At 39.1% G+C, this 14,989-nt stretch overlaps 1 protein-coding gene across 1 annotated transcript; it reads right to left on the minus strand.

Moving 5' to 3' along the window:
- Positions 1-2,580: 2,580 nt before the first annotated feature.
- LOC141580511 (tripartite motif-containing protein 43-like) lies at positions 2,581-6,506 on the minus strand. The gene is made up of 4 exons (XM_074381578.1): positions 6,264-6,506; positions 5,248-5,270; positions 4,284-4,381; positions 2,581-3,159 (listed from the first exon to the last, which is right to left on the minus strand). The coding sequence occupies exons 1-4, from the start codon at positions 6,504-6,506 to the stop codon at positions 2,666-2,668; spliced, it is 858 nt and encodes a 285-aa protein (XP_074237679.1). The 3' UTR covers positions 2,581-2,665.
- Between the last annotated feature and the right edge of the window lie 8,483 nt (positions 6,507-14,989).

Consider the following 14,989-nt stretch of genomic DNA (forward strand, 5'->3'; position numbering starts at 1 on the left):
AGACACTTCATGCTAATTCCGGGAAATGATCATTTTGAAATGTGCAGGAAATGTTGCCTGTTCCCTTCTTTATCTGGATCCCTTCTTCATTATGACTTTGCTTTTTCTCACCTAGGATTACTTTTCTGACACATGCATGGGTACATCCCATTAAAGTAAGAGAGTTTTACTTTGTGTAAGGCACTGACAGAATCTCTCTTTCTCCATATACACCTGAACGTGACTGTCCTCTTTCTCCGTTCCAATTGTTTAACCCCAAATACCTTTTACCTTTTCAGATGTCACAAGGATGTGACTGAGTAGTTTCAAGGGCATCCACTTTTGCTTCCTCCTCCTACCTTTGAATCCTGCATCTGCATTGCTGGGTCTCAGGCCAAAGAGGAAACCCTTGTTTCCCATTCCAGGATATTTTGATGACCAACTTTTCTTATGTTGTGAATTTGAAGGACAAGGGCAGATAATGAGAAATGGATAGACAGGGACCTGTGTTCTGAGACCTGGGCCAGAGGACTGATGGAGATGGAGAAGAATCTCAGTGATTCTGGCAGGCATCATGGATCACTAAGGGCCAGAGGAGTGGAACATATGGGAATAGGGTGAGAGGCCTGTGACAGGACACAGCCTATCTCCTTCACAGCAGAATGTTAATAGGCATTAGATTTTAATAAACAGAGAACATATCTCTGAGTCAGCATCAAAAATTTCTACAGTCCAGAAGAAGGAATAGCCACAGCACCTAACCTCACCTTCCCTTGTGAGTATGGGAGTCACAGGGCAGTGAGAATGGAACAGCGTTTATCTGAGGTTAAAGCCAATGCTTCTCTCTCTTTAGTCCACACTTACAGTAAGGTCCATTGGATGCCATGGCTACAAGTTTCTGAACTTCTGGCTTTTGAAGGAAAGACTTTCTCACCCTCTGTGCTGAAGGTATTCTATGTATTATGAAATCTGGTTAGTGGCTCTTATCATCAAGAAATCTTGAAAAGTACAAGGCACTCAGAAGGCCTACATTAATAGTTTCCAGCCACTTAGAGACATCAGAGGGGTTCCTGCCAAGGGTGCACTGACCTTTTTCATCTCACTGTCCTAGAGTTAGTGGGTCTGTCTCTGGTCATCTTGAAGGAGATGGATCATCCTTCACTCCCTCTACTTCAGTATCTTGTGCATCTTCCTCAATGGTTTTGCCATGTTGTTTTCGTAATGATTGTCCAGTTGATACTAAATCTTGAAAAAAAATTCCAAAAGAATATTTAATTCTTTTTTGGTCTCTATTGTCAATTGCCCTTTTACACGAATCTGGGGCAGATCTAAAGGGCTTCTTAGAGCTCATGTTTTATAGGACCACAGTCTCTGGATGTAGATCCTCAATGTCCACTTCTTAAAGATACATTCCATCCCACATTCCCCTTCCTATGATGTAACTTCAAGACTGCTACTGTTGAATGTTCTAGTCCCTTTACTTTGTGTAGTGTTGTGACTATAGCTGATGTTTTACTCTAGCATAATAACACTTCTCCTGACTCTGTGGGAATCTTCACTGTGGAAAGGTAACTACCATGCTGTGAACAAGCCCAAGTGGCTACATGAAGAGGCCCTTTGAATATATTCGAGGTAACAGCCCCAGTTGAGGAACCCCAGACATCAATCAGGATCATCTGCTAGACTGGGAGTGGAACATCTGTTGCCATTATTTAATTGGTGATCATGAAAATGACCATGTGGTAGGTAGACAGACTCAGTTGACTCACTAGAATCTGGGTTTTTATCAGAACTGGGTTTTGCTTATTTTGTCTTGTTTTCTTTTTTCCTGACACTAATGTGTTCCCACTGTAACATGAGGTGATGATGATGTCTCAGGTCTAGGTTATCAGTGAGAATTCACAATCTGTGTGAATTTTAAGTATAAACACATTTTAAAGCAGACAGTCTGCTCCTCTGTCTATTTTCCCCTGGGTGATGCTGTTTGCTTTTTTAAACAGCTACAGAAGTCAATGTGGGTTAAACCTTTTGGGTTCTAGCTCAGGCATTGCTGGCAAGTTCTCAGAGAAGCAAGGCTCCTCAGGCTGCACCATTTGGCCCATGTCTGCAGATGGCTGTTCTATCTAGGTTTTTGTAAGTTCACTCTGATGTTCACACAGTGATAAAAATCACTTAATAATGCATTTCTCAGAATGTGTTTTTGTCACCATAGGACACATGCCTGTTAAATCCTCATTTTTGCCCAAAGATTCAGTGACAATTTAGGTGTAAAATAAATGTTCCCCCTAAAGTGATGAGGTGCAGACTTTATTGTATCAATAGGAGGGAGCTCCCACACTTGCAAATGCATTGTACAAAATCCTGTCTGTCCATGATGTGCAAATTATGTTCCTGCCTGAGATCATTCAGCTGGAATCACACACCCACATATTTCCAGAATTCCATCCAATAAATTCACAAAGCAGTTGAAAATCACAATATACACTTTAGGTAATGGGCCATTAGAGATTATTTTAATTGTAGAAAAGCATACAAAAATATTTTGCATTTTACATATTTTTTATTTAACTGTAATAAAGTGACACTAAAACAGAGAAAAAGCCCGAACAGTATGATTCCTTTGCTTGAACAGTGAAGGACTCCCTTGTACATGCAGTTCCCAAACAGTCAGCTTTCTTTATCTTAATCATCTGTGGCCAGTGTAAAAGAAAGGCCTGACAGGGAAATTTAAGGAGCCATCCGGGTAACGCCATATGAGGGAATTCTTGGCTACATTCAAAAAACTCAGACTTCCACTTTCAAAATCCAGAAACACACCAACCCGGCCCAGAGGTTTCTCTACATAGTGAGGAAGCATTGGAGAGCTGGTCAAGAGACGGAAATGATGATTCACCTTCACACATAAAAGAAGAAATATGTCCACAGATGTAATCATGGTGCCATTCTTCCTTATCTGGGAGTCCTTACAGACACCCAGAGCCCAGTCCCAAGAGTCGTCCACATCCAGCTCCCAATAGTGTTTCCCAGAGGAGAAGCCCTGGGCTCCCCATGCAGCAAAATAGTCAGGTCTGTCAGAATTCACAGATCCACCTTCCCGTTCAGGTCTAAACATCCAACTTCTCACATCCTCAAACAGGCTGATATTGTGATTGCTTACTTCATAATTGAAGGAAATTTCCACTGTAGAAAAAAGAGAATGTTCCAGCGAAAAGCAGCTTATACATTCTTAGGTTCAGATAAGAAAGAGACTCACACTAGAAACCACAGGTCAAGATTAAAAGGCAACTTTTGTCTGGAAAAATGTTGGAATCAGAGGGTGTTAGGATATCTGCATAAGTACATGGCTAAACTACAAGGACCACAATTTCTATAAACTCAAAAATATAAGGGGAGGATTGTCATGCCTAAGTCTAGTCAGCTACTTCTTATAACAACTGAAAAACTGGAAGCTCTTGCACTGCATCCAAGTCCATGGCAATAAAATATATGTGCATTTCCTCTTCCCTGTCAGGGAAGAGCAGGAGGCTGGGGACAGGAGATGAGGTGGGGAGCCATTCTTACACCTAAATAAATTATCACTTTGCCAGAAATATGATCTGCCACTTAAGTAAGCAAATTCATACTTAAAGAGAAAATCTGAATCCATCTTCTGGAAAGTGCAGATTTCTTGCAGGAATTATCTGACTTTCATGCTGGATTTCAGCACAGACTTCTTTTATCTGCCTGATTGATCATGATCTGTCCTGGAGTTCTATCTAAGGGCTCATCAACCACCAAATCACTTTCCTATTGTTTGCAGATTCTCAGATTTGCATTGTTATTTAAGTTACTCATAGGGGGTATTTTGGTTGATTAAAATGCACATGATTAAAATTACAAATGCTATGAAACTTACAAATGCACCTGAAATTTACTAAAAAAAAAAAAAAAAAAACAAAACACTGTCACCAAATCACAATCATTAACAGCACTTAATTTGAAGTTGAAATGTCCTGAATTAACTCAGTTCTGTATACCTCATGTAATACTTGTATACATGAAATTTTGTCAGAGAATGTTTCTAAGTCCTAAGGAGCCATTCTGCATGTTTTATGTTTTTCTAAGTAATTTGTTATATGGCTGATTCTTATTACATTTTACCAGCTTTTAGTTTAGTCTGTTTGATGATAGTGAAACTATAAATATAAAGACTTATTCACAAACTAGTTTCTTCCAGATGAAATATCATTACACTAGGAAAACTGCCCATAGAAACCATACTTGAAGACATTACATATTGATCCCAGCAAGATGGCGACACTCACCTCGGAAGCGGTTGAGCCTGTGCACCAGTCCAGTGATGGGCCCTGCAGTAAACTCTGGATTCACAGGCTGGGGCATGTGCAGCAGCACGGACTCGCTCCTGCAAGGAAGCAGGTGCAGTTGGTTAACCTTTCTGGTGTCTGTGTTTAAGAAATAGATTCCAGGGCCGGGCACGGTGGCTCAAGCCTGTAATCCCAGCACTCTGGGAGGCCGAGGCGGGTGGATCACGAGGTCAAGAGATCAAGACCATCCTGGTCAACATGGTGAAACCCCGTCTCTACTAAAAATACAAAAAATTAGCTGGGCATGGTGGCGCGTGCCTGTAATCCCAGCTACTCAGGAGGCTGAGGCAGGAGAATTGCCCGAACCCAGGAGGCGGAGGTTGCGGTGAGCCGAGATCGCGCCATTGCACTCCAGCCTGGGCAACAAGAGTGAAACACTCCGTCTCAAAAAAAAAAAAAAAAAAAAAAAAAAAAAAAAAAAAAGAAATAGATTCCAACAGGAAATCCTTCATTCAAACCCACTTCTGATATTGTCATGTAACTCCACAATCCTAGGATGGGTTTATGGCTCTCTTAGGGAATCTTTCTAAGGATTCACTCCATTTCTAACCTACTACCACTGAAAGATAATTGCCCCTCTCTCTATCTGCCACCAAATAGTTTGTTTCTAATTATGATTCTGAATCTTAAAATTAGGCAACTATATCCTAGTAACTTCTGCATTGAACTCTTCAAAACATTACCCCCTGAGTCACTTGGGAAAGTAAGAAAAGATTAAAATCTGATACAGGGCATAAGAAAACATATTCAACATAACACACGAACACCTGAGTACACACACATACACACACAATCACAGTGACACATTATGTTAACAAATTATGTTTTCACTTTGTTGAAAACAGCTTGATGTTTTTCATAGCACACCTTGTGCTTCGGCCTGCAATGATGACCAAAAACATACCTTGCCATGATGTCTCCCAAATCCTGTAAAGAGAGAGAGAAAAAAGATACTTCTTTAGAAAGTTGTTATTCTGGCTGGGTGTAGTGGCTCATATCTGTATTTCCAACGCTTTGAGAGGCCAAGGTGAATGGATCACCTGAGGAAAGGAGATCCTGACTAGCCTGGCCAACATGGCAAAACCTCATCTCTGATAAAAATACAAAAAAATTAACTGGGTGTCATGGTGCATGCCTGTAGTCCCAGCTACTGGGGAGGGTGTGGCAGGAGAATTGCTTGAACACAGGAGGTAGAGGTTGCAGTGAGTTGAGATTAGGCCACTGCACTCAGACTGGGTGACAGAACAACACTCTGTCTCAAGAGAAGGAAGCAAATGAACACACAAGTTGTTAGATTCTACCTGTCTAGTCTTTAGGTTTTGAAAACTTTCGAAGTACTATGTACTATCACTGCAGGTCTTTTAAAATGTATTCTCATTTCTCACATTAATACCAGTAAGACCAATTGACAGAATCTACTTCTGATAAATTCAGGACCCTGGATCTAAGTGAGAGAGAAAGGTTGAGTAGTGATTGTGCATTGCTGCAGCTGTCTACAATGTGGTCTTTTTCAAGGCTAGTTCCTGAGGGGTAATGTGGCTCAAGTCAAGGGCATTTCAAACCTAGGACTTCCCAAAAAAAGGAAGAAGGAAATGTTAGTTTCTTCATAATTTCTATGTATCATCCAACATAGACAAAAATATTATTTTCACATGAATGTTTTCTCTTCCAGAGTTTTAATGAAATGAACTGGAGAAGAAAGCTTGAGGTGGAAAATGTTCTGTGGAAATCTATCTGCACAGCTCCATAAAGCTTTGTTCCTATGATTAGGTTAGGAGTTGTAGTTTATCTCTATAACTAGGTGGGAATGTCTATCACCATCAATGCAGGAGATGAAGTATGTCTTTGGTACCCAATGAAAAGCAAAGATGTAAATGTCAGCTAATACAAAGTGTCTCAAGGGACATCCTCAGTTATTACCTGGAGCAGCTCCACATCTGGTTTATGACACATTTCCATTAGTTCCCGATACATTTCTTTCAAGTGCTTCTTCTTTTGATGCATGTTGATGCAACTTCTCTGGAGTTGTGGAAATATCTCTTGGTGTTTCTTGCACAGTCTCTCTAAATGTTGTTTTTCTTCCTTATGGAGAACTGGATGCAGCTTCATATACTCAACCCTGATCATCTGTGCACGAAGAAGTGCATAGGCCTGGAGAGACATGGATTTTGTAGGTTACATACCCAGGTTGACTTCCACCTCACAGAACCCACTAATTCATCCTGACCTTTCCTTCGTTTAATTTTCATTCTTTACAAACACTAAGATAAGTTAAAAAGATCTTCCTTAGGGGAGACCAGGATGGTTGAAAGGAAGCTTCTCTGGAGTGCAGCTCCCACTGAGTGAGACACAGAACCAGAGTGATATCCACAGTCCACCCATCTGGCAAAGGGCTAATACCCAGAATCTACAAAGAACTAAAACAGATTTACAGGAAAAAAACAAACAAACCCATCCAACAGTGGGCAAAGGATATAAACAGATACATTTCAAAAAAAGATATATGTGAGGCAAAGAAACATGAAAAATGCTCATCATCACTGGGAATTAGAGAAATGCAAACCAAAACCACATTGAGATACCACCTCACATCAGTTAGAATGGCGATCATTAAAAAATCAGGAGACAACAGATGCTGGAGAGGATGTGGAGAAATAGGAATGCTTTTACACTGTTGATGGGAGTGTAAATTAGTTCAACCATTGTGGAAAACAGTGTGGCAATTCCTCAAGGATCTAGAAATAGAAATTCCACTTGACCCAGCAATCTCATTACTCGGTGTATACCTAAAGGACTAGAAATCATTCTATTATAAAGACACATGCACACATGTGTTCATTGCAGCCCTGTGTACAATAGCAAAGACCTGAAACCAACCCAAATGCCCATTGATGATAGAATGGACAAAGAAAATGTAGCACATATACACCATGGAATACTATGCAGCTATAAAAAATGATGAGTTTGTGTCCTTTGTTGGGACATGGATGAACCTGGAAACCATCATTCTCAAAAAACTGACACAAGAACAGAAAATCAAACACCACATGTTCTCACTCATAGGTGGATGTTGAACAATGAGAACATTTGGACACAGAGATGGGAGCATCACACACTGAGGTCCATTGTGGGTGCTGGGGGGAATAGTGGGAGGGAAGGTAGGAGGGATAACGTGGGGAGAAATGTCAGTTATAGGTGATGGGGGGATGGGGGCAACAAACCACCTTGCCATGAATGTACCTATGCAACAATCTTCCATGACCTGCACATGTACCCCAGAACCTAAAAGACCTTCCTTCAAAATGTTTATAATTCATCAATTCTTGAACACCTGCATAAAAGCCCTTTAGATTTAAATGTTTAAATATATGTCCTCTCAAATCTGAAATACCACTAGAAAACAAGTAAAATTTATCATTGATTGTTAAATCATCATCAACAATATATATATTTGTTACTCAATTAGTCTGTAGTCTCAAATATTTGTACTTCACAGCCTAAACAGTCATTCTTAGTAAATGTTGTCAGTATATTATAATCAGGGTCAGAAGCCATCACATAAAAAAGATCTCAATAAACATTGTAGCCCCCATCTCTGAAACTGACTACCTCTGCTCTGTCTCCTCCCTTCTTCTGTCTAAAGCTACGGTCTTACCTCGCCATTCTAAGAACATGAATCTCCATTCCATTGTGTTTCTCCTCCCAATATTGACAAACTATTCTCTCACTCCCCTAGTCATTTTCGTTTCTTCTCCTCAGCTTTTCATCATGTTACATTTTCTCCTACTCAAACAGGCATCATGGTCTGGGTCCTTTGCTATCAGATTTCACTAGCACAGGCATAGTTCTTAAATTACTGTTTCCACCCACTTTTTTCCCTAGGAGCAACATCATATTTACTGCTAAATGCCTTTATTTCTCATTTATGTATTATTTAATCAGTATTACATAATTCATCTCATACAGAAACCTCTGCCTGAAATACTGATTAATTTTAAGCACATACTGGCCTCTCAGAATTTACATATATATTTATATATATATGTAAATATACATATATATATTTACTTATCTGAAAAACATTTCCAGAACACCTGAACAATTGTTATGTTGAACAGTCAGGTTGGTTTCCAGGCTATAAATAAACATATGACAAAATCTGGCATATGAGAATTTCAACTCAAGTTGCTAATATAAATGTTCTCGGCATGCCTGTCTCAAACATGTCCTGAAGACACATGATCTCATACTTACACTCCAGAGGATGCTTGTTTTTTCCTCCTCACTTAGATTTCTCTGATTTTCTTGAATTTTTTTCCCATAAAATCCTCATTTGCTTTAAGAGCTTCTCCTGCAAAAGAATTATGAGGGTGAGCAACAGAAAATCAAATACCATAGATTCCATACTCTGAGTGAGATACGCAGGCAAGGGTTAAAATGTATGAACAGACTAGAGAGAGGAAAATAAACCAAGTTTTTTCACTGCTCATCCTCAGTATTTTCAAATCTGAGGTTTCAGATGTATAACAGTTTAGGGAACTGGTGAGTGAAGATTTCTTGTAACCTAGGTAATGATCAGTGAAACACCCTTCCACTATGCTGGCCGCCTGCTTTTGTCATTTGTCCAGTAATATTAAATACATTTCCAAAATGTATTTTTCTTTGTTCTTGTAGTTTTGGTAGCTTTTCGATGCCTTTAGTGTTATACTGTAGAGTCAAAGTAATAGTGACATTCACTTAATCACCCTCTTTTTGGGTGCAGGCCTTGTGAAGGCAGGTATAGTTGCATATTGAATTCAAAATTTCATCATTGGTACCTCCAAAAGCACCTGGCACTCAGTAAAGGATGGAGTGATCACCACAATGGTTTTCATCTCCCTTCTCATCTCTTTAACTCCTCCACCCTCCAGCCTGCAGGTGATCCCAGCACTGTCTCTTACCCAGTGTGCTTCAGCTGCCCCTTCAATGGGACAGTGTTTGTGAGCCCCGTGCTCCTGAGAGTTAGAGCACAGCGAGCAGAGCAGACTCTTGTCCGTGGCACAGAACATCTTCTTTGTTTCCCTATGGGACCCACATACTTGTGTCTCAGAGCTCAGGAATTGCCAGACATTGGCTTTCCTGGCAATTGTCACTAAATTCTTCAGAAAAATGTTAGTTTTGAAATCCTTTTGGTGTGATGGTTCCCTGCACGCAGGGCAGTTGGCAGGACTTTGGGCTTCTTCCCAGGAAAGGCAGAGGCAGGGTCTACAGAAGCTGTGCCCACAGCCTATGGTGACAGGGTCTACCAGGTAGTTCAGGCAGATGACACAGGTGAGTTCCTTCTGGAAGGCCTGTGGGAAGTCTGAGTCCATTTTCCTGAGGGAAGAAAACCACAAGAATTTAATCTTCTGCCCTGGAGAGACAAAGATCCAAGCAAAGTCTCAATCAGGTTGTGATCAAATAACATCTTTTTTTTTTTTTCTAGAGAAGAATTGGCTTTCATTTGCAATGACAGAGATAGGACAAATAGAAAACTGAGGCACTAAGAGCCATCAACCTCTGTAGAAAAATGTGATTGTTCTCCAATCAATGCACAACCAGCTTTCCAAACCCAACTCTTTTGCACAGAAGAATGTCAGTTTTTTGAGGTGTTAGTGTCCACCAAGTTTCTTGGGCTTCTAGGATTTAATCAAGCTATCAACTCATGGGGTAGTTACACTCTAAATTGCCAGGGGCTGGTTTGGAGAAGGGATGCTAACTAAGCTCTTCTACTCTCATTGTTTGATTTAACTGTAACAAGGATCCGTCAGAGTTGTCCAGAGGGCCCCTGCTTGAAAATAAAGCAGAGGTCATTCTTTGTCCAAAATCAGGCAAAGCTAGCCTTTACACTCCAAGGCAAAACAAACCAAGGTAAAGGTACTTCTCCGAGATAGAACAAACAATCATTTTTTAGGCTGCTGTGTTCATTCAATCAACAAAAACTTTGTGGCGTGTTTACTATTCCTGGACTGTCTGTTAGTTTGGGGATATATTGATAAAATATAGAAGTGTATACAGAGGATAGAAATGTTTTCTAAGCCCTTTGGAAGCATTGTCATTACTCTTTCACACAGTCAGAAAAATACTCAGTATCATGCAATAATAAAAGGCACTAGACAGTAAGGTGGTGTTTTAAATGGAAGGGTGGGGGGAAGAAAACGTAGGCCAGGCAAGGTAGCTCAAACTTGTAATCCTAGCATTTTGGGAGACCAAGTCAGGCAGATTTTTTGAGCTCAGGAGTTCTAGACTGGGCGACATGATGGCAAAGTATCTAGATCAGCCTGTCTCTAAAAACACACACACACAGCCGGGCCTGGTGGTTTATGCCTGTAATCCAAGCACTTTGGAGGCCAAGGCAGGTGGATCACTTGAGGTCGGGAGTTCAAGACCAGCCTGACCAACATGGTGAAACCCCATCTTTAAAAAAATACACACACACACACACACACACACACACACACACACTATATAGATTATATATGTAAAGCCCAACATGGTGGTCCATGCCTGTAGTCCCATCTACTTTGGGGGATGAGGCTGAAGAATTGCTTGAGGTATTAAGTAGAGCCAGTAGTGAGGATTATTTCCACCACTGCACTCTAGGCTGTGTGTCCCTGTCTAAAACAAACAAAGAGACAAAGAAAGGAAAAATCTAAAATCCTGGTTTCTACACAGTATAAATACAGAAACCCTCTATTTCTGATATTTCTGCATAGTTGCCAGTGAGACTTTCCTGCATGGATAGCCATTTCTGGCTTTCTTCCACAGAGGAACTGAGGTTTCTGAAGAGACTTTTACCGTGTTTTAGAAAAAAAATGTTTGCCCAAATCATTCAAAGCACTCTACCTATGTACAGGCATACATTGCAACATAGGCACATTTTCCCTAGTAAAGTAGAATATAACACATTTTTACACATAGATTACAACACTCCTAAATCATTTACAGAGTCTTCAGAGATTAAAGAATTACTAGATATTTGGAAACTACTGCAAAATGATTATAATCTATAAAACAACTAAAAAATATGTTAAGTAAAAAATTAATCATAACATTAATTTGAGGATCATGCAGCAAGACAGATGACAAAAATGTTTAATTTGTAAATAGGTTAAATGGAGCTTGTAAACCTATGGGTTATGTTTAAAATAATTTAAAAAAAAGAAATGGAGCTGTTTTTAAAACTCAGAAAATGACATCATTTCATCTAAAAAAAAATCTAAGTTTGCAGATAAAGTCCCCAAATTTTGTTTGTTTTGGTTTGTAACCTAATAGCAGCTCCTACTCTGGAAAGTGTACACTTACCTCAGAAATAGATCTACGTTCTCACCAAAACTTGCTGTCCAAAAAGATGAAGTCAGCTCAGGGATCAGGGTCTCACGGCGCAGTGGCGGTAGCTTTTGGAAGTCTCCAAGGCCAGTTGCAAAGCCACTCTGTGGGTGCTGGAGAAGAATGAGCTTGGCTCCTGAGGTGTCCTTTTATACATCTCTGAAGACCACACCCCTTTCCTCTAATTGGATTTCAGAGGGCGTAGGTGGGTGTTATCACAGTTGATTAAGTTTCTTCAAAACAAAAGTTTTTTTTTTTTTTTTTTTTTTTTTTTTTCTTAATGACGTTTCGCTGTGTCGCCCAGACTGGAGTGCCGCGAAGCTATCGCAGTTCACTGAAACCACCGCCTCTGAAGTTCAAGCAATTCTCCTGCCTCAGCCTCCCAAGTAGCTGGGATTACAGGTGCCCGCTGCCAGGCCTGGCTAACTTTTTTTTTTGCATTTTTAGTAGGAGCGGGTTTCACTATGTTGGCTAGATTTATCTGGAATTCCTGACCTCAAGTGATCTGCCTGCCTTGGACTACAAAAGTGCTGGAATTGCAGCCTGAGCCACAGCCCCCAGCAATTCACTTTTATGGTAATGTAAGAATTTAATCTAAGGCTACTCCTGGCCTCCCCACTCCAGAAGGAATATTTCTCCTTCTCCTTGTGCTACAGATGAAGCCTTCCAAGGGCCTCTCCGCAGCCATGGGACATATGATTCCCTCCTATATTACCTGGCACTGCTCAACCCAGCTCAATGGGTATAGGGAGAAAGTCTAGAAAGCTCTAGCCAGGTGCAGTGGCAGGCACCTGTAGTCCCAGCTACTATGGAGGCTGAGGCGGAAGAATCGCTTGTGCCTGGGAGGCGGAGGTCGCAGTGAGCCGAGATCATGCCACTGCAATGATATAGTGAGATTCTGTCTCCAAAACACATAAATCAATAAATAAATATAAAAAAATTGATGGTTAGGAATACAATATACTAAGATATTTATGACAAAATATAAAGTAAGCAGAAAGCATATAAATTTGTAAATAGAATTTGGTTACTTTAACAAATATAGAAAAAATTAAAGGGATTTAATCAATTAGTATAATAATTGTGTTATCTTTAGGGAAATATTGGGAGAATTGTTTCCTTATTGTTTATAATTCTTTCCAATTTTTTTTGTGGGTAAGAAGTCAATAATGAGAATAACACTTTCAGTAGATTTCAAACACGGTGTATTCCATGAAGCTGATTTTCTAACGAGAAAAGAAAAATGATGATTTCCCTCCTTGACAAAATGCCTCATCATTAGAAACATGGTTTGTTTAGGACACATAGCTTTTTCTTCCTGATTTCTATATTTGTTTCATTTTCTCCAAATAATAGTAAAGATCTAGTTTGTGTCTCTATTTGATGTTTACAATTCCTGAAACAACTGAGCAGTGCATTGCACATAATAATTTCTCACTAAGTAAATTAAGCTGAATGTTGAATTTCCATCCAAACCTTTGAAACCAAAGGAAGAACTGTGTCTTCATCCTTTTCTTGTATCATTTCTTTCCCCTGTAACAAAGGATACAGCGTGTTAACACAAGATACAGAGAAAGAGAATGTGTGTGTGTGTGTGTGTGCGCGTGTGTGTGTTTATATGTGTACATGCTTTACATATGGTAACCACATCAATTTTTGTATTTGTAGCAATGCCTTGTAATTTTGATTCAGAAGCCCATAGCATTTTATTAAAATTATGTTTCATTTGATTGTCTCATCTGTTTATGGGAGCTGCTAACAGGGATTCTGTGTTTCATTTACCATATACTATTACAAAATGTGAGTTCATGATACTAAATTCATAAATATTGAACATAGCCAAAATTCAAATTATGGGGGTTTTAGTTATTTATATTTTTCCTTTGTCAACAGGGTACAACTGAAATAACAATATGGACCTCCTATTTCATTCTAAAACTAGTACTGATTTAGGCAAGTTACTTAACTCCTGATCTTTTTTTATCTCAGCTACGAAATGGGGCCTCTGCCCTGACCAACTTGCAGAATTGCTCTGAAGATTAAAAATCACATATTGTGTAAATATTCAATACAGTAATTGGCTCATAGAAAATGATCAGCCAGTTGTAAATGCTAACTGTTAGTAAAACTAAATTACAAAATGAAAGTGCTAAATTAATGAATAACATAATTAATCCTTTCTTAATGGAATGATTGCTTCTCATTGGTTAATTAAGTTGTGACGGAATTGGTATGTTGAATTCAGTGACTCAGAGTTCATCTACTCAGGGCATGTTGACACACTTTCAGTTATGCCGAATCACTCTTATGGCAATAGCAACCCCATCACTCCTTTTGGAATGTGAGTTCTGTGAAAGTGTTTAAATCATAGCAGGCAGCCAAATATTGTAGAAAGACTGAAATAAATGCTGCGTTGCGTGTTCCTAACAGGTTTAGCTTTAAAAATAAGAATATTATTAGTTAACATTTGGTAAATACTTATAATTTGTCAGGCATCTTACTAAACATTAGTAGGTTATCTTATTTTAATATTGATATTACTTCTGTGAGTAGATTGCTAGGACACCTAGGTGAAGAAAGTCTTGTCAGTATTTGCATATCTGGGATTATCAGTTATTTATTATTCTGGCATAAATAATAATCACTATCATTTTTCCCATTGGCATATGCAGCTGCTTCTGTGCTTTTAAAAGCCTCAGCACAATAGTATTTCATAAGACTTAAAAATATGGTACCTATGTATGCTATCATTCTTAATTTGCCTATAATAGGATGTTAAAATATACCTTTAATGCTTGAAAAATAGTGACTTTAATTGTACAGGTCTACTTAAGCACATTATTTATTAAAAATAAATACAGTCAGCCCTTTCTATCTGTATATTTTGCATCAGCAAGTAAGGGTGGATAGAAAATACAGTATTATTCACTGTAGTCCCAGGTACTTAGGAAATCGAGAAAGGAGGATTGCTTGAGCCCAGGAGTTTGAGGCTGTAGTGAGGTATGAGCAAGCCTGTGCAATCCAGCCTGGTGAGAGATCTATCTCTTAAGAAAACAAAATACAATACAGTATTGAAAGCAAGGAACCACATATGTGAATGGCCAACATTTTACTTTTAAAGATGGTGAACTATAACTTGCCAAATTATTTTTTTGTTTTCAAACTTATATTTTTAAATATTAGTATTGCATACAGAAAATGATTTTGCTAAAAATATCACAAAGTAGAAAAGACACAAATCCAGTAAAAAGGCTCTAAAGTGAGTGACTTTATTTCTTTGGAAAAAATCTCAACAATCA

Source organism: Saimiri boliviensis, chromosome 12 (genome assembly GCF_048565385.1).
Source record: "Saimiri boliviensis isolate mSaiBol1 chromosome 12, mSaiBol1.pri, whole genome shotgun sequence".
Lineage (NCBI taxonomy): Eukaryota > Metazoa > Chordata > Mammalia > Primates > Cebidae > Saimiri > Saimiri boliviensis.

Excerpts from the sequence above, each read along its gene's own strand:
- LOC141580511 (XM_074381578.1), bottom strand. The coding sequence starts at position 6,506 with ATGTCTCTCCAGGCCTATGCACTTCTTCGTGCACAGATGATCAGGGTT. Across the intron at positions 5,271-6,263 it reads CAGATGTGGAGCTGCTCCAG|GATTTGGGAGACATCATGGC; the intron begins GTAATAACTGAG and ends CTCTCTTTACAG. Across the intron at positions 4,382-5,247 it reads TTGGGAGACATCATGGCAAG|GAGCGAGTCCGTGCTGCTGC; the intron begins GTATGTTTTTGG and ends GCTTCCTTGCAG.